The sequence below is a fragment of the Gymnodraco acuticeps genome, unplaced genomic scaffold (assembly GCF_902827175.1).
Source record: "Gymnodraco acuticeps unplaced genomic scaffold, fGymAcu1.1, whole genome shotgun sequence".
NCBI lineage: Eukaryota > Metazoa > Chordata > Actinopteri > Perciformes > Bathydraconidae > Gymnodraco > Gymnodraco acuticeps.
Genome location: NW_022992180.1, coordinates 631,889 through 652,189, shown reverse-complemented (window position 1 = coordinate 652,189; position 20,301 = coordinate 631,889). Strand labels below are relative to the sequence as shown.

The following is a 20,301-nucleotide window of genomic DNA, read 5'->3' as shown; positions in this document are numbered from 1 at the left end:
TTTTTCTGCAGGGAGAAAGTTGAAGATTATGTGACATAGACGCCATTGGAAATTAATGGTGAAAAAAAACGTAGGGATCTTTCAATTTCAGAGGCGTTTTTGTAGAAATACTACGTCCCAAGTTGTGGACCAACATAGTTATTACACGTTTAGATGTGAGACTGGGTTGGGCTAACCCTCGCCCTAAGCATACAGACAGGAGCAATTAGAAAATTCTTCCCATCTAACTCTGTGCCAAAAAAAGAAAACAAGTTATATTCCAAAATGTCGAACAATTCCTTTAATATTTTGTTTTCCAGTAAGTGACACTTGACCTCCTTGAACCTGTTAAGTCCCTTAGCAAAAGCGGCTTGAAAAAGAAGAAGTTACACATTAAACTCTGCTAGCTGTCATCCTGTGGATCCTTCCATTCGGATGAAAGTGGAGATAATGATGTCTTCTCAAAGTGACAAGGCATACCCAAGCTTAATCTCAGTGTGTCTTTATATCATAGCTTGACAGATACTCTTTTGAGTCAATTACTGATATCAATATTTGAGAGTTAAAAACATCAGAGTATTTGAGTGGATTTCTTAAGTATTGTGACCAAGATTCTGAGTGGGACTTTAAACTACAGTTCAACAATCCACTTGTCAGTGCTCTCAAATATAATCATAAACTATTTCTACATTTCTGCACAATTTCAAAAGCTTCTTTTTTTGTGCACATGTGGATCCCAATATCTGCAGTAAGCATACATTAACATGATGTCATTGATGAGAAATAGTTGGTTCATAGCCTTATCTTTATTGTATATTTTGCCAATTAGGGAGATATTTGAGGAATAGAAATATGTTTAAATTATCGAAAACAAATTGTTAGCTCCAATTAAAGTTACTTTGAGTAAATGTATGTTTAATGTTGGCTCCCCCAGTGGAACCATGTTAAAGACATCTCAGTCTGCAGCTTTATGAAGCTTCCATCTTCCTTGTAGTTTTTAGATTTGGCTTGCTGGTCTCCATGACTCTATCCCAACAGATCACTGATACTGAAAGGATTAAACATTATGTTTCCGAGCTTGATCACAGAGCTTCAGGGTGAGATTTTTTTTCAGGCTGTGTGAACATGTGGATTTCCTTTTATTGCGTTCACTCACGGACTGGCATCAATCAATGGGAGCTGCATTATTTACCCAGCCAAATTAGGGCAATGTGTTACGAGCTGCTAAGGCTGGCCTCCATTTTGTGACAGTAAAACATGACAGGGAGGCTAGGGAGCCCCCACTGTTCTGATACTTGTGAGGCTCGGCTCTTATGCAATTAGACATGGGAAGAGGAACAAGGCTAGGAACAGGAAAAAAAAAAAAGGAAGCAAATAAGTTGACACCACTCATTCTGACCTCAAGAACACCGGAACTTCCTGTGTCTGAATGTTCGAATGAAATATTTTCCACTGCTTGACACTGTATAGTGGTGTTGTTGAGGGGAAGTGTGGAAGTGTGAAAATAACTCCAGCTGATGGTGGTGTGGTTCATTCCAGTGGTGGTTGGCACGTTAAAACGTTTATTGTAGTCAAGATCAAGATGCTGGAAATAAACTAAAACATTCTGTTAACTTTAAACTTAAAGAGGCCCAAGGGGTTTTCTATTTCCTGTTGTATGTTTTATAGGTTTTTTTGCATGTAAATGGTCTGCAAAGGCTACAATCCCTGTGTTCCCTGAGGGGACACACTAACCCCCTGTTCGAAACGCCTCTATTGGACTCCTATGTTCACTTCCAGAACATAATGACATCACTATGTAGCACCTGTGAGAAAATAAAAGTTTGACAGGCCTGAAAGCGTAGAGTTTAGAAGCTTGGGAGTGGTCTACCTTGATTGACAGTCTGTTAGTATAGAGGAATGTGATTTTTAACATCAACACTGAGCAGGATTGGGCTATCTTTAAAATAAACATGTGGTTGTTTAATTGTCTAACGGTGTCTTATTGCGTCAGTCTCTCCTACAGAAGTTAGCATTAGATAGCGCCTCATTAGCATGTTCGGACAAAGAATGCTTTAGTGCATTTTAGTGGGGAAGTTCAAATGTTTACCCTGTTCCCCTATAGTGTCTTGCAAAATTCATGAATTTTACAAACATATCTTTATGGGTCTTTGTAAAACTAGACAACATATGAACATGTATTTAAAATGATTGTCTTAATATAAGCCATTGACTAGAGAAGTTGATTTATGTTAAACTGCATTATTTACTGAAGGACAGATCAAGAGATGCTTGAAATAAAATGTATTTTCAGTCTTTCCTGTGCTAGTGATATATCTACTGAGGGTATTTGTGTCTTCTTTAGTGGTAGTTGTGGTCGTTTTACCGTAACATGTTACCACTGCATGGAAGATCTGGTTGGCCGGTAACAGGGCTCATAATAAACTTTATAATATTATAATAACTCTCTCTTCTCTACATCTGTGTATCTCCCATCACACACTCCCTCTTTGTTCTCGCTCCTGTTAAACCTTGCTCCAGATAACAGCGTTCATATTTACATGCAGGTACATCAGATACAGTTTGATACAAGAGAAGTATTCCCTAGATGTGTCTGAAGAATAATAATATTGAAGTACAGTATAGAGAATAAAGTCCAACTTTCAGTATGTGCTAAGACTAATTGAATTACTCTCAAATGTTTTAATTTTTAGTCCTGAAATGTCAAGTTTTCTTTGACATTTTGGCATTATTGTCAATATGTCAACTTTATTCCAGGAATTAATATTTTAATTGGACTTCAATCTCTAAATAAATAATTTTACGACACTCGTTTTTTTCACTTATGCCTGTCCTTTATACTGTTCCGTATAACAGACTGTGTCATAGTGTAAGCCCTGTTGCTGAGAACAACTCACACCTTCTCCACCCAATAGTAGATACATGTTGGAATATATTTAGTAACTGATATTGATGATAATGTCTCACTTTTCTTAGCATGTGTCACAGCTTGTTCCTCAGGGGACACTATTCTATGGTATATGACTCTTTTTTTCAAATGTGACTTCACACATATATTTAAAGAAGCAGTAATAAAAGACATGGACACTTGTTGCCTAATAATTAGAAAATGTATATATTAAATACACTGAAAAACTGAAACGTTGACTTTAATTAAATGTATTATGTATATGTTACAGTTATCCATTCTATCTCAATATGTTCTATAAATAAAATATAACTTTCATGCAATCATATTTGTTATAAAAATCCCTTTAGTACTTCAATATGTATCTGTTGTGTTTTTGCAAACATCATCTGGTGTCACTCCTCTTAAATGTACTGCAACTGATCTTCCCATTTCTGATCACTCATTAATATCCTTTACTGTCACCTTAACACTGTCCAAACCAAATTTGTCACGTGTTATTTCCTTCCGCAACATCAAGGATATTAATGTAACTACACTCTCCAGTGGCATTGACAACCTCCCCAGCATAAATTGTTCATCCCCGCCTGATGAACTGGTTTCTCATTACAATAACAATCTTCATAAACTGCTCAATACCCTGGCTCCTTTAAAACCCCGGTCTGTTTCCTTCACCCATTCTGCTCCATGGTTTACACCTGAACTACGCCAACTCAAAACAAAAGGCCGTCGATTGGAACGCCTCTGCAAAAAAACTGGACTTGTCGTTCACAAAGAGATGTACAATAACCACATTCTCCACTACAAGGACACTCTCTCTACAGCCAAATCATCATACTACGCAGTTCTCATCAGCTCTGGCGAAGGGAACACAAGGGTCCTGTTCTCTACAGTGAAGAACATTCTACGACCACCGGACTCTCTTGCACCTCATCAGTATTCAACTGCCTACTGTAACTCCCTCATGTCATTTTTTAATGACAAAATAGAAAACATTCACCAGCAACTAACTCCTAACACCACCTGCAGTATATCTCTCCCTGTTTTCACCGACCATCTCTCTCATTCTCTTTCAAGTTGCACACTTCCCTCTGCTGTTGTAATATCTGACCTCATCAGTAAATCCAAGCCATCTACCTGTCAGTTAGACCCTCTTCCTACCCCCCTGGTAAAAGCCTGTCTACCTTCATTGTCCTCCCTTATAACTGTCATCATACACTCCTCCCTCACCTCTGGTCTTGTTCCCTCACTTTTCAAATCAGCCGCCATCACGCCCATACTGAAGAAACCTGGTGCAGACCCCAACAACTTTAATAACTACCGTCCCATATCTAATATACCATTTCTCTCAAAAATCCTGGAAAAAACTGTTGCATCCCAAATCCATACCCACTTGTCTGACAATAACCTGTATGAACAATTTCAATCTGGTTTCCGCCCCCATCACAGCACAGAAACAGCACTGGTGAAAATCACTAACGACCTCCTCATGGCAGCTGACTCCGGACTATTAACTATCCTCATCCTCCTTGATCTTAGTGCAGCTTTTGACACCATTTCCCACAGCATCCTCATTGACAGACTGACCTCCATCGGGATCACTGACACACCCCTCCTCTGGTTTAAATCATATCTCTCTGGCCGCACTCAGTTCATCCAACTCAAAACCTTCAAATCACAGCCACTTCCAGTCACAACCGGTGTTCCCCAGGGCTCTGTCCTGGGGCCTCTTCTTTTTATCATCTATTTACTTCCTCTTGGCAATATCTTCCGTAAACACAACATCCACTTTCATTGTTACGCGGATGACACCCAGCTCTACTTGTCCTCCAAACCAACCACCATCCTCCCTCCATCCTCCCTGTCTGACTGCTTACAGGACATCAAATCCTGGTTTTTCTCTAACTTTCTCAAACTTAACGACAGTAAAACCGAGGTTCTCCTCATTGGCACAAAATCCACCCTAACCAAACCTGACAGTTTCTCCATTACTATAGACAACTCTTCAGTCTCCCCCTCCCCTCAGGTTAAGAGTCTGGGTGTCATCCTCGACGGCACACTTTCATTCAAATCTCACATCAGTAATATCACTCGGTCTGCCTATTTCCATCTACGCAACATCAACCGCCTCCGGCCGTCCCTTAACCCTAAGACCACCGCCATTCTTGTTCACACCCTGGTCACTTCCCGCATCGACTACTGCAACTCCCTTCTCTTTGGTCTCCCTCTCAAATCCATCCACAGACTTCAACTGGTTCAGAACTCTGCCGCCCGCATCATCACCAGAACCCCCTCCATTAACCACATCACTCCTGTTCTTCAGCAACTTCACTGGCTCCCCGTCAAATCCCGTATTGTTTTTAAGATTCTGCTCCTCGCCTTTAAGGCCATCCATAACCTCACTCCTCTGTACCTCTCCGACCTCCTGCACATCAACACACCCATCCGCACACTCAGATCTTCTGCTTCCCTCAGCCTCACTGCACCCCCCTTCCGTTTAACCACCATGGGGTCTAGAGCCTTCAGCCGCTCTGCACCCCGCCTCTGGAACTCCCTCCCACCTGACATCCGCAACACTGACTCTCTCCCCATTTTCAAATCACGCCTCAAAACATATCTCTTCACACTCGCATATCCACCCTGATCATTATCCATCACACATCCTCTGTTTTATGTATTTGATTTATTGCATTGTCTTGTTTATGTTTCTTATGCTGGTGTTAGGTATTGTGTATCTTGTTTTTTATGTGTTTGTACGGCGACCTTGAGAGCCTTGAAAGGCGCCTATATAAAATAAATGAATTATTATTATTATACAGTGCATTAATACATAATGAATATTTAAGAGAGTCATTTTATACTCACTCCTGATAGTGTTTGTTATTTGACTAGAATATTTCCCCTTGTACTATTCAAGGTTCATGTAATACATTCATTGTTGATTTAAAACAGTTTATTGTTCATTGAATAACTGTTTATGCTTTTGTTGTGGTGATGGTGATGTGCAGCATAAACCTCTAGAAATACAGAAAAGCCACCAACTTGAAAATGAATATGTTAAAGATTTACAATCTTATAATGCTCAGTAGAGAGTGGAGCAGGGATGAGTCCTAAACGTGGAAAATGAGTTAGCATGCAACCCTTCCTGCTTCCCTCGTCACGAAAGACGGCGATGCCTAAAATAAATGTGGTGGTTCACACAAGCTGACAAGATCTTCACGTTTTGTTATATGATATAAATTACGTCAGTGAATGGCCCACTGGTGAATATCTGTAGCTTGTACGTATAAAAATGGCGGTTGTTTAACAACTTTAGCTGTGGTGACGTGATGTCATGTGACTCTTTTTACCTCTGGCGTTTGCCTTTACGCTTAAAATATTATAACATGTGTCAATTAGACTTCAGAAAACACCGTCCTGGGGCCTCATTTATAACGCCGTGCGTAGGATTCACGTGGGAAGGTTGCTTACGTAGTAGAAATCCAAAAAATAGGTACAGAAATGTTCCGACATTTTCCGATTCACCAAACATTGCGTACCGGCGAGGAAAGTGCGTACAGCACTTCCTACGCCGGTTTCCCTTTATAAATCACAATCGACTCGAAATGCGGTGCAGCTTTTGCGGGCTTCACGTAACGCCCATATTTGCCTATAAATAGTCAAAGAAACGCCCATTCATTCATTCTGACTGACTTTATGAAGAAGATCGCAGGAAATGACGACAGAACAGCTAAAAAAGACATCTCACACCGTGTCAGATTCTGGTTATTTTGGGGAGGTCGAGATAAATCATATTGTTTGGTGGATGCAGTTTGAACCAGAGTAGCAGCATGGAGGTCGGATCGTCACCAAAATAAATAAATAAGTGGTCTGAAAAAGGTTAATGACAAAAACAATACACATAGCCTTCCTTAGGCAGTGTGTTTTGTACCGGGGACAGGAGACCCCCCCTTGATGAGAAACTGTAAGAAATGATCGGGGAATCCCTCCGGAGTGGAGTCATGACGACTGGATCTGAATTATGTTTTTGTATTTGGTGGTTTGTGTCCCAGTTGTCGATCAGCTGTGCGCAGCGTCTCCACTGCAGCCTGTGCGTCTCAACCCCCCCCCCCCCCCCCGCAGCAACTCTATATCCACCAGTTAAAGGAAATACAACTAATGTGTTGTGTTATATTAGCTGTACAATTTACCACATATGGTGTTCTTAGCTTCCATACCTCCTGTGTTTTATGAGCGACTTATCAAGTCTTAGCAAACGGCATAAAACATGATTAAACATGGTAGTATATAAAACCATGCTCGTATCTACAACCTATATAAATGCAAAACCGCATCATTTATGAGAAAACATTTCATAACATTAACACAACATATTCGAGGTGGTTTTAAATAACATATTAGATATTATATCCGTATTTATTTATTTCTCCAAGTTATGTTGGAGAAACATTTTTCGTGTTCTGCTGTCTCTCCCCCGGCAGGAGCACCATGGGCTGTGTGGGTTCGAAGAAGGAGTCGGAGCCGCTCGGCAAAGGGACGGCCAACGAGGAGCAGAACCGTGCCCAGCAGGCGGCCCACTACGTCAAAGACCCCACCACCGGGACCTCCGGGAACAAGGCTGTAAGCAGTACTGTTGTGATACCATCTTAGTGAAGTAACATGTTCATCACATGGCAATCAAAAACCCACATACAGATTTTATCATGGACAAGTTGCTTTCTCATAATCGGGCCATGCAACTAAGTATTTAATTATTTATTTAAATATTCAAAGTGAAAGTCCTACTTTTAAAATGTTAATAATACAAAAACTGCTGAATTATTATTAACAAAATGCTATAAAAGGAGACACGGATTTTCAGGTGAATACTTTTTGGTTTTTCTGTTTCTACCAGAAGTGGTTTTAAATCCTTTATTGTTCAGGAAACACAAGATTTCTCTCCACTGTCTCTTTCTTCAAAAATCTCCATAACAGTATGAGTCTCTTAGGCCCCCTTACCCTAAAAAGGCAAGCCTGCTCTGATTGGTCAGCGTTTCTGCACCCTCATGGCAGCCCGAGAATGACTGAAACGTCTGTTCAGTTCAGAGTGTAGAAAATGTGATCGGCAGTGTATTTATAAAGCACTGCTTTACAATCTCTCTCTATCATTACAGTATGCAACCATATTTAATTAAAAATAAAAGTACTTGTGCAGCTAAATGGCCTCTATAACTAAAAGAGCTACTGTATATACTGTTGGGTACTTCAATCCTTAGGTTAACAAAGTAGGGATTGGGTCTCATTTTAAATGTATTTATCGGCCAATTAAATGTTATTAGTTGTTTTCGTACCAATATATTGTGGCAGGGCAAACCACACCTGCAGCCACTTTGTGAAAGTGAAACAGTTACAGTTTCAATCACGTGTGAAATTAAATGGAACAAGTTATTTAGGTTCAGACAAAAAAAAAAACATTGTTAGGTTTAGGAAAAGATTGTGGTTAGGGTTAAAGTACATGTGTTACATAAGTTAAAGGGGACCTATCATGCAAAATGCACTTTGTGATGTTTTTTATACATAAATATGTGTCCCCGGTGCGTCGGGGAACTCACGCAGCGTCAGAAAATAAAACCCTCTCTCTTTTCCTCCGTACCCAAATCTTTTTAAAACGGATGTACAACGTAGTTGAGTTAAACTAAAGCATCAAATGAAAATAATTGATTTAGGTGCTTTAAATGTACTTTTAACCACTAATCATACATTTAGATTTGTATCCACGTCATATTTGACAAAAATATTTTATTGAACTTTTTTGCAAATGATAATGGGTGAACACAACTGCAGAAGTTCCCTTGCGCCGACACACTCTGTTCCCGTGGCTTGTTTGCATACTGGCCAGACTTTGATCTGTGATGTTGGTGAAGTGGCTGCTGCGTGCTAACAGCGGCTGCTTCCTGTGTGCTGACTGTAACAGCTCTCTGACGCTCGATGGAGAAAGAGGAAGTGACAGAAGCAGAAGCACAGCGCTCAGGCAGAAGACTAATGATCAAAACTTGAATATTAAGCAACACGACTTCCCTCCAATCACACATTGGAGACAACCAGACAGTCATCTGTACATTTAAATATAATAAAGTTATTGTATTTAAATGTACAGATGACTGTCTGGTTGTCTCTTCCCATTGCAGGTTCAATACCTTTGAGCCAACAAACTGTTTCTAATCGACACATTACGAAGCTAAAGATAACTGCCGACAGCATCAACCGGTTGATAAGATGTTGCTTTCCTTCCTTCCTCCCTTCCTTTCAAATCTTTATTTTCTCTGCAATGGCTTCAAAGAACACTACTGCTTTGGACAATCTTCCCCACGACAAGGACAAAGTAGAATTTATTACAATTTTCACTAACAATGTGCATGTCAACTGATTATGTTAGATACGCAGAATGATTGTATAAAGCTGCAGTAATCCATGTTGAATCTCCCAACAGCAGCAGTAGTCAGCACCCACCAAGAGACAGAGCATGTTAACAGAGAGCTAATGTAGAAAGTCACACCATGGAGAACTTCAACCCTGTGTGCTACAAAATTACGTTTGAATACAAAGAAACCACATAGTCAATTTTGTTTTAAGGGAAACGTTGTAAAATAAAAATACCCAACAAAACTACTTGGATAGGTTTAGGCAACCAAACTGTGGTTATGCTTTTTAAAGTATCCTCTTTTGGCTTAAAAATAAGTTTGTTATCAAAATGAAATAAGTGAACATTGACGTTTGACGGGACTTTCACCCGGTAGACCGCTGTCTGTGTCCCATGTGAAAGTCCCGTAGAAAAGTATTTGTTATAGACGAACAACATCTTGGAGAATGTAGGTTTCCCAGAGAATGTTGACAATGCAGTTTCGTTGTATGTTATGTTTAGACCTGGCTGACTTAATACGCTGATCGTGTTGCATTAGACCTGAGAAGCCCGACAATATAATAAAATCAGCTTAAAGAAAATACATTTTTGTTATTTAGAATCAACCAAAAAAAAAGGGAAATAATTGTTGACGTCTTCTCCCAGCCTTAAGTCTCTGTGTTTCTCTCCTCAGAGCAAGATGCCATCCAATGCAAACTCTTCAGAAGGTGAGTCATGATCTTTATTCACATATTGCCTCAGCTCCACTTACGGCCCGTCCACACGGCGGCGTGCGTTCAAGCTTCAGCGCTTCTGCCCATTCACTTTGAATGTCACACTTTGCCGAACTGCATTGTGGGAGCGTCGCTTCGCTTTGCTCGCTTCAAAAGTTGAGCAATGTTCAACTTTTGAAGCTTCGACGGAAGCGTCAGCCAATCAAATCATATGCCAGTACAAGCTCTAGCCAATCAAACCGCGTGCTTTTGTGTCCGGGGCGGGAGATTCATGTGATTGGTTGTTGGTCGAGCTTCAGACACGCCCGCCGGCAAGCTTCAACGCACGCCGCCGTGTGGACGCTGCGTTACACAGTAGGTCTATGTATTCAAACCTCACCTGTACATGGTCCTATATTAAAGGTTACTATACTATTAGATGTTAACACCACCAACAAACAGCGTCATGTAGGTCAGTGCTGGTTAGATGCAGCGAACTCAACACAGCATGTGAGTGAGAGGAAGTAGAGTGAGACAGAGCGATAGCCCCCACCCACTGCTTCACCACACTCTCTGGAGACCAGCCCAACTGTTATTATTAACAAGGAAGTCAGTTACAGATGTGGCTCAGACTTAAATGCAGTGTGTCTACTGAAACATGCACAGATACTCAGTCATGTTCACTCTATCACACATATCAGTATTTGATGAAATCCTCATTAAAATTGTGTTGTTTTGCTTAACAATGTGTTTTCTCATGCCATTATTTCTCAGTATACAATTCTTCAGAAAGTATGCTTGCAGCTTTCACATGGCAATGCAAAAAGGAACATATTTTTTATTGTGTATTAAGACCAAACATGAATATGTTCCTCTTCATTGTCCTTCCCCTGTAGGAGAGAGTATTGCCATGGCACTGTACGACTATGAGGCCATTCATGAAGCTGACCTTGGCTTCAAGAAGGGAGACAAGCTCAAAATCTTAGCGGAGTAAGTATCGTCATTCTTTGATCCTTCAGATATAAGAATAGCTACAGTATATTATATAATAACTCGTAGGGTAATTGTGCCGTTAAATGTTGTTTTTGGGACTTTTGAAGCATGTGGTTTATCATTTCTCGTTGAAGAAATGTTCACGCTTGTGTCTCTGCTCTTCTGCAGATCGGGGGAGTGGTGGAAAGCAAAGCTTGTGAGTACAGGTCAGGAAGGCTTCATCCCCAGCAACTATGTGGCAAAAGATACTCTGGAGGCAGAGGAGTAAGTGTACAATAAAAACACATTTAAATGCATTATCCATTCTCACATCACTTATCACATCACATACATTTTAGTTTTATCACAAAGTTGAAATGAATAAGGACACAAAGAACACAATGTGAATAGAGAATCCAAAGAGGAAGAGCTGCTGAGATCTTTCTGAACTGACTGATGTTTTCCTGTTGTTCAGTTGGTTCTTTAAGGGCGTGAGCAGGAAAGATGCTGAGAGGCAGCTGCTGGCCTCGGGGAACAAAGGGGGGTCCTACATGATCCGAGACAGTGAGACCACCCAGGGTAAGTGAAGAACAGAATATCTGTCCTGTATTGGAGCAGTTTGAAGGGACGTGGTCACAATGATTAAGAGTAGAAAGTCATACTCTGCTATACATACAAATATTTATAAAAATTAAAAATATAAAAATATATCTATATGAATAATACAAACTATTCAAAGTTGCTATATATATATATATATATATATATATATATATATATATATATATTGCTATATATCCACTAGTGGTAAATCCACAGAGAATTATAACCGGACTCTGTAGTTCAGCGCTTTTTAGCATATTTGAACTCTTTCTTTTTTTCTAACCTTTTAAAATGCGTGTTTTCTGAATGGAGATCGGCTAAGCTGACGCAGTATATGCTCCGTCCACACTCACAACAACGGCCTACGGACATAAATAAACCAGCGACTGTATTCACCATTACACAGGCAGTCTGTGGTTTGTACTTGTTTAACTTGTCTAGTTTCTGAACAGATATGAGGAGCTGTGAGCTCTGAGTGCTGACAGCTAACGGCGTTTGGTTTTGTGGTTCGCATTGAAGAGGACGTCACGGCAGTTTTACGCAGCGTCGCTCCGCCCGCCGAACAGCCGATCGCCCCGCCTACACTGCGTTACCATAGTTTCTACCCCTGTTACTAAACTGTAATGGAAACGCAGCATAAAGTGAGCCTGGCCTACCAAGGCCTAACCATACCGTACTAAGCCGTGCTAGGTCATGCAGTGGAAAAGCGCCATTAGTTATAGAATAGTTGTGTTAGTTGTGGGTTAGCACCTTCGAACTTGTAACAGAAAGCTTGCATTACAAACTGAACGTGACATTTGAAGGACGTTGGCATTAAAAAGGAACCAAAGATTCCATTGTGATGCATAATGGGAATTGTAGGAATTAGTGTTTTTGAAGTTTGACTGATAGGAGAATACACTCATAATATTACTTGGCCTCGTTTGCTTCGATTTCAGTTATGTCTTTTGTGAATCCCTTACATTTCTGAAAGTACAATACTAATTCAATGGGGTGCCCCTTTAAGTGTCCCATGTTATTCCTCAGGAATTCAAAGATATTTTAATTCTAACAAGTAACATTTTTGTTTTGCATCCGCATCAAAATATCCCCTGATCACATGGTAACTACTGTTTTCTCTTTTCCCACAGGCAGCTACTCCCTGTCGGTCAGGGACGGGGATGTGAGGACCGGAGACACAGTGAAACATTATAAGATCCGTATGCTGGACAATGGAGGGTTCTACATCTCTCCCCGCATCACCTTCAGCACCCTGCAGGAGCTGGTCAGCCATTACAAGAGTGAGTCAGGCCTCCACGCTCGGAAAGATTTACCAAACTCACTACTGTTTGTCTAGTAAAGTAATCATAGCTGGTCACTAAAATTGTAATGAGAGGACCAAAAAAAATCCTCAGGAGTTTAATAGAGATTTTATATTGAGTATTATTGTGGTTCATATCTATCTATCTATCTATCTATCTATCTATCTATCTATCTATCTATCTATGTTAACCAAAATGTCTCTAAATAAATAGTCTCATTAAAAGGACTTGTCTCACAGTAATGCACAGCACACTCTGCTGGCCAATCATACCTGAACAGGGTCATCACTGAGGGGATGGAATGTATTGCTCTTCAATATGAATTCTTGTTTGAATCATGACATGTAAATGTCCCTGCAATTAAGAAAAATTATAACATTTATATTAGGGCTGTCAAGTTAACGCGTTAATAACGCAACAAAATTAACGCCACTAATTATTTTAACGCAATTAACGCATGTGTATTTTTTTTCCTCGGCCGCCCCGTAGTTTCAGAGCGCATCGAGTTTAAAATACCATCTACAAGCTGATGCTGACAGCCCCGCTCCTGCCGCCCGCTTATGGCAGACCACACTTCCACGCTCACCGGCAGGCACCGACTGGCTGTTGGGAGGACCGGGAGGGTGTGTGTATGTGTGGCTCGAGCGAGCGAGAGAGAGACCTTACGTGCATTGTTGTTGTTAGCATCTGGTGCTAGCTAGCTGCGCTAACGGATATACGGAGCTGTTTAAATGAAAACAGAGGAGCGACATTTCGCCACAACTGCGCCGAGCACTTGACTTTATGCAGGAAGCCAGACAGTGGGACATTGTACGAGAAGTCAGCACACTCAGCACGGATAGTGCAACATGATTGCAGCGTCCAGGCAGCTCCCGTTCGAGCATATGCCTTGAGTTGCACATAGCTCCAACGAACACACACACACACACACACACACCATGTATACATCACTTCAGGGGACATTACATTGACTTACATGCATTTCCTGGAGACTTATCCTAACCTTAACCATAACCAACACATGCCTAACCCTTACCCTAAACCTAACCAAGTCTTCACCCTAAAATTAATGATTCCCCTCATGGGGACCTCCAATTTGTCCCCATAAGGGAAGCCAGTCCCCACAGGTGACTATGTAAACAGATGTAGGTCCCCACAAGTATAGTAATGCTAGACCACACACACACACACACACCATTTTTATTGTATTAGGTTCCAGGTTGAATTGAGGTGAATATTTGTAATGTTCAGAGGTTGTTGTGTTTAATATTCATGAGAATATTTGTCATTGTTCAAATGATAATAAACATTAGCATAAAGCATATTTGTCCACTCATATGTTGATAAGAGTATTAAAAACTTGAAACATATTCCTCTAAGGTACATTTAGAACAGATAAAAAATGTGCGATTAATTTGCGATTAATCGCGATTAACTATGGACAATCATGCGATTAATCGCGATTAAATATTTTTAATCGACTGACAGCCCTAATTTATATATTTTAGAGAAAACATTTCATTAAAAAAAGTCTGACCCTACAAACATACATGACAAAATGAAATAATATGTATTCTGTTGGTTCCAGAGCAGGGAGATGGTCTCTGCCAAACCCTGACCCACCCCTGCTTGAGCCCTAAACCTGAGAAACCGTGGGAGAAAGACGCTTGGGAAATCCCCCGATCATCGCTGAAGCTGGATAAGAAGCTCGGAGCCGGACAGTTTGGAGAGGTTTGGCTGGGTGAGACAGATCTGAAGCATTTTCACAATCCAGTCGTTAATGAAGGTACGAGCTTGTTATTTCATTTTATAATTCCAATTATTGTTTTGCTTTCAGCTACATACAATAAACACACCAAGGTAGCAGTGAAGACCATGAAGCCTGGCACCATGTCGGTGGAGGCCTTCCTGGGGGAGGCTAACCTGATGAAGGCTCTGCAGCACGACAAGCTGGTGCGCCTCAACGCTGTGGTCACCATGGAGGAGCCCATCTTCATCATCACCGAGTACATGGAGAAAGGTGTGTGTGTGTTTGTTTCCCAACCTTTTTTTAAATTACATTTATTAACATGTGAACTCTACTCTTGTATTTGAGAGTGCATAAAAACTAGGTAGCAAGCACAGAAGATTTTACATGAAGTTAAATGCTTCAAGTAGATCCCAAAAAGTAGTAAACTTGCTAAAAAGTGTGACGGCCGAATGATATGGACATTTTGAGACAAAAATTAGATATCTCTCAGAGTTCTTTTTTACAAGAATTTTTTTTGGGAGGAGGGTTAAGACAAGGTGCTTTTGTTCTTACAATGGCCCCAATCAGCAGTTAAGTGATTGGCGAATGCTTTAAATATTAAGCGAAATGTGTAAAATAAATGTCCAACTAAAGGTGGGGTAGGTAATTTTGGAGAAACCAGCTCGAGTGCGCTAGAATTTGAAAATACACAGCCGGAAAAAAATCTGCCACTTCCTTACAGAGCTACAGAGAGTTTGTGCACAGATGGAAGGCTCAGGCTGACAGGCAGGTCGGCCATCCAGTTACTTTAGCCGGGTCGGCTCAAATGATTGGTCGTGCTTTTTACAGCGCCACGGCTTCCAGAGATGACATTTTTTCATGGATTTTTTGTCAAAGCACTTCAGATATTCATTGCTATCGGGATGTTAAGAGCATTCCATGGAATATAACAAAAAGTGTGTCTCGAGCCGGTTTCTCAAACTTACCTACCCCACCTTTAATCTGGTGAAAGTAATACATATACAGTGGCAATAGGTGGAGCTCCATAACAATAGCATGAAATATATGAATCATCAAAGATATCGGTTCAAACGTACACGTATGCATTACAAATATACATAGGTGTAAGGCAAACTTCTGCAGCAATGGAGAGTCAGGACTCAGAGATACACGAGGAGAGTTGGAGCTTCGATGTCAAACACTGGTGTTTATTACGGAGAAATTCACATCACAAGTCACACAGCCAGATAGACCTTTTAACTAGTTTACAGAGAGTTAATCAACAGCTGGGCACACTGGAGATATCCCAACATCTGGAGACACTGAATCACTTGCCTGACTCTGTGACCGAGAGTTGACCGGTCATAAAACTGAGAATGAGTGCAGCAGCACATTCTTTAAAGGAGATAACAGAGTCAGGGTTGGTTATTAACGTCAACAGGCAATAAGGTTAAATATCTAGAAGTAAAGACAGAAATATTCCCTCACAATAGGTTGTTTTGTTGATTTATGCTTATGGTAAATATATGTTGAGCGCATTGAGCTTTACATGCAGCAGATGTGTTAATGTTTCTGTGTGTGCCCACAGGCAGTTTATTAGACTTCTTAAAGAGTGATGAAGGAAACCGTGTCCAGCTCCCCAAGCTCATCGACTTCTCTGCCCAGGTGAGAGTCACTCAGTCCCTCTCAGCCTTCTAGCACTGTGTGACCCGCTCCTCTGGTTGTTTGCTTCTTGCATACCTGACAGCAGTAATGACACTCAGTTCAACTCTTAGTCAGATCTTATTGTCAGATCCTCCAATGCCTTTCTTTTAGAAGTACCTAAAGTATTTCACACTATTTTCCCTTGGATCTTAGAACAGCAAACTCCCATGTGAATTAAAAACATATCTTTTTAATTTGGCTTTTAATTTGGGGTAATTTTAGTGGTAAAACCTTCTTGATGTTTTATCGTTTTATGGTTTTGTGATCGAACTATTTCTGTTTGTTTTATAACGTGTTTGTAATGATGTCCCTTACTATTTTTCTTTACTCCTTTTGTTTTATGTATCTTGTCTTGCTCTGTAAAGTACTTTGGGCTGCATCTTGAATTTATTATTATTATTGTGATTGCAAGAAAAACAGTGGCATTATTCCAGGAAATAGAGAAAAATAGATGGTTGATTTCATAAGAGAACACAATGCTATTGACGTTAGGGCTGTGCAATTATGGCAAACATCATAATCACGATTATTTGGGTCAATAATTGATATCACGATTATTTTGACGATTATTCATTGACCATTTATTGAACTTTAAAACAAATAATATTTTACCAATAAACAAGATCAACAAATATGTTGGAGCGCACTTCCAAAACCATACTAAACATATATTATTAATAAGATAAATAAAAATAAATTAGACCAAAATAAATTAAATCAAATATGATGCAGTGCACTGTCACAACCTACTGAAAACTCCTTAACATATAGCCAACATTTTGGTAAAACATATTCAACATATTCCTGTCACGATCTGTCTTTGTGGTATTTTGTCTTGTCTTGTTTCATGTTTTATTTTGAAAGGTCTTCACTTCCTGTCTTGCCTGTTTCTGTCTGCGTTGTGTCTTGTTTACATCTGTCTGTGGTTCCCGGTCGTTAGTTTCCCTGGTGTGTCTAATTTACCCGATTGTGTTCACCTGGTGTCCCTGTGTTTTCTCCTCCCTCCTCACCTGTGTCTTGTTTCTGTGATTAGTCTTGTGTGTATTTAAGTTCTGGTTTTTCTGTCTGTCTTTGTCGGTTCGTCTTTTGTTGTTGACTGTGTTCACCGGTGAGTGTTCTGTCTGTCCTAGTTCTATTTCATTATCCTTGAAATAAAGGTATTATCAGTTTAATCTGCATTTGGGTCCTGCTTCCTTCGCTCTACCGTGACAATTCCACTCAGTTAAACGTTGAAGGCTGGCCAACCGTCATGGTCCAGAAGTAACAGGAAATAAATGTTGAACTACAATTTAAGACCAAATAAAAATGTTTAGGCCACCATGGCAAATGCTGGTAAGGCTGCTCATGTCATCTCTTAAAGATTGTTCGCAAGAAACAACAGCCTGTTTACATGGTCTGGTTTCAGAGATGAGCGCAGGCAGGTGACAATATTGCCACCTGTACTGAAGACCCTCAGCCACGCCCCGACACATGGGGTGACGCCGGCCAATCACAAAGCTTTGATGCGTTCAAGTGCATTATTTTGGCACAGGAAGATTATGTTACAGGACATTAACGATAAAACAGAATATTGTTGTTCTATTTTTAGACACATCTCGCGATCGACTGGTTGGGCACCCCTGGGCTAGACCATAGGTCTGTTGTGGTAGCAAAGTAGTCAGCTGAAGCCACATCTCTCTCAACTTCCCCACGGCATTTGTCATATAGCGCAGGCAGCGCAGACCTGCTGAAATAATACCGAGACGGCATCGCGTAACGCTTGTCCAACGTGTTGACAAGTTGCTTAAAGCCCTGGTTGCTAACAGTGCTAACTGGGCACATATATTTAGCGATGTGAAATGTAATGGCAAAGTACTTGCAAATAGTGGAAATAGTTTTACCCTTCTTTTTAACGAGTTGCTGCTCTTGTTCTGACATCTTCGCTCGCGCTGAACACTCACAACACTTGTCACTCCCACGTGGCTGAGTGGGCTTTTAGGGAGGGGCGAAAGCGCACCCCGCAAAATAATCGTATTTTGTCAATTATGCTGTTTTCATAATCGTCGCAAGCCATAATCGTAATCGCGATTAAAATACGATTAATTGCACAGCCCTAATTGACGTAGAGCACCTTTCCACTCCCAGACAATATCTTGCCCGTTCCTTTAGACCTGCAGATCCAGTCCAACCTGCAGCAGCTCTTGGAGAGAGAGCGTAGCAGGTGTGAGCTGCAGAGGCAGACACGCCCATGTGATGATCATGACAAGACAATATTTATCTTAAAACAACGATTTGAGATGCAAAGGCTACACCAAAATTAAAGAACAAATGGTGTTTACGCTGCTTTACATTTGTACGATAAACGTATTGGGTTATATATGATGCCGTATTATGGCGGTTGTAGGTTAAAAAAGAATAATAATGGAATATAGTTTATATAGTTTTACATGGGATATAGTTTCAGTTATTGTGGATGTGCATGTTTGTTTGTTTTTTACAATTAGCCCCCTTTCCCATCTACTTCTATTTATTCCTAATACTACAACAAACCATATATGCTGTTAAAGTCATACGTAATGGATGTAAAAAATAAATAATTATAAAATAGTTAGATCTGCCCGTTTTGATTCAAACCCACCAAGATTCATTTGACTTTTGAACAGATTGATTGGTCTTACAAAGAAGCTAAAGGAAGGTAGCATGTGTACCTTAATTAAAGGTACGGTTTCTCTTGTTACCAGTGGCGCAATTAACTGAAAAAAGCTGCTTGCCCGAAGTGTTTGAGTGCATGGAAGTGTTGCTGCTTACGTTGAAGCATCATGTTTTGTACTGTTTTGTAATTTCATCTCCAATGACATTTGGTATGGGGAGCTATGTTTTGGCCCGTTTAAACTGACTGATGTATCTTTAGATTGCAGAGGGCATGGCTTTCATTGAGCAGAGGAACTACATCCACAGAGACCTGAGGGCTGCCAACATCCTGGTCAATAAGGCTTTGGTGTGCAAAATTGCTGACTTTGGCCTCGCCCGTATCATTGAAGACAACGAGTACACAGCCAGAGAAGGTAGGGCGCCGTCCATGCTCACATGTTGTAATGCTAGTTCAATCAGGAGAGACGTGATGTATGAGTACATGTTTATTATCGGGACACATGATGTGCGGGAATAGTGATTGACGTATTACAACAAGTAACTGTAATGATGTTTTGGCGATTAGGTCCCGGGTTTGCAGGATGATCATTCAGGAGGGAAAGAACCGCTCTGATGAACCCCCGCGGTCTAGACACTGGTGGTGGTGATAGTAGTTTGGTCCGATCTGAAGAGAGAAGGTTTTAGCTTGGCCATATATTAGGAGACAGGAGGTGAAGGGGTGGAGGAGGGTTGTGCGTTGACACCTGAAATGACAACTGACAGGAAGGGGAGAGCAGATTTAAAGGGGTTAGCAGGTGCGATGATTGGCTAGCCGGGACGTAACACCCCTGATCACTTATTGAGATAACGTGTGACACCCGATGATATTGTCTTCCTGATTGAACTTACGCTGAGCTACATTAGTCATCAGTGAAAAAACGGGAAACTGATTCCCCCAGAACTAATGAAGGGGAAGCAGGTCAGTTTCATCAGTTTAGTACAGAGGCAGTAACATCGTCGACATTACTTCAAATGTTTTTTGATTTCCTCTTTAACCAGGAGCAAAGTTCCCCATCAAATGGACGGCCCCTGAGGCCATCAACTATGGCTCCTTCACCATCAAATCAGACGTCTGGTCCTTTGGTATCTTGCTGACTGAGATTATCAGCTATGGACGCACACCATACCCAGGTGAGAGGCTCAATTGATATCAACATTGATAGGATTGCATTTGCCAGAAGGCCTAAACAGGAGGGCCCTGCTGCAGGGGCCTCAGAAAACATAATTAAAGGGGCCCTATTATGCTATTTGTGGTTTTCCCTTTCCTGTAGTGTGTTATAAAGGTTGTGTACCAGAGGGAGTTTCTCTCCCACACATTTCCCCCCCCCATCCCTTTTTTTACT

At 40.8% G+C, this 20,301-nt stretch overlaps 1 protein-coding gene across 1 annotated transcript in view; it reads left to right on the top strand.

Annotated features, from left to right (window-relative positions):
* hck (HCK proto-oncogene, Src family tyrosine kinase) overlaps positions 1–20,301 on the top strand; it is a 36,783-nt gene that overhangs the window by 9,949 nt on the left and 6,533 nt on the right. Inside the window, exons 2-12 of the mRNA XM_034205036.1 lie at positions 7,369–7,507; positions 9,961–9,994; positions 10,876–10,969; positions 11,141–11,236; positions 11,427–11,530; positions 12,685–12,834; positions 14,444–14,596; positions 14,693–14,875; positions 16,173–16,249; positions 19,179–19,332; positions 19,958–20,089. Coding sequence (XP_034060927.1) covers positions 7,376–7,507; positions 9,961–9,994; positions 10,876–10,969; positions 11,141–11,236; positions 11,427–11,530; positions 12,685–12,834; positions 14,444–14,596; positions 14,693–14,875; positions 16,173–16,249; positions 19,179–19,332; positions 19,958–20,089 — 1,309 coding nt within the window. The 5' untranslated portion in view covers positions 7,369–7,375. The remainder of the gene's footprint in view (positions 1–7,368; positions 7,508–9,960; positions 9,995–10,875; positions 10,970–11,140; positions 11,237–11,426; positions 11,531–12,684; positions 12,835–14,443; positions 14,597–14,692; positions 14,876–16,172; positions 16,250–19,178; positions 19,333–19,957; positions 20,090–20,301) is intronic.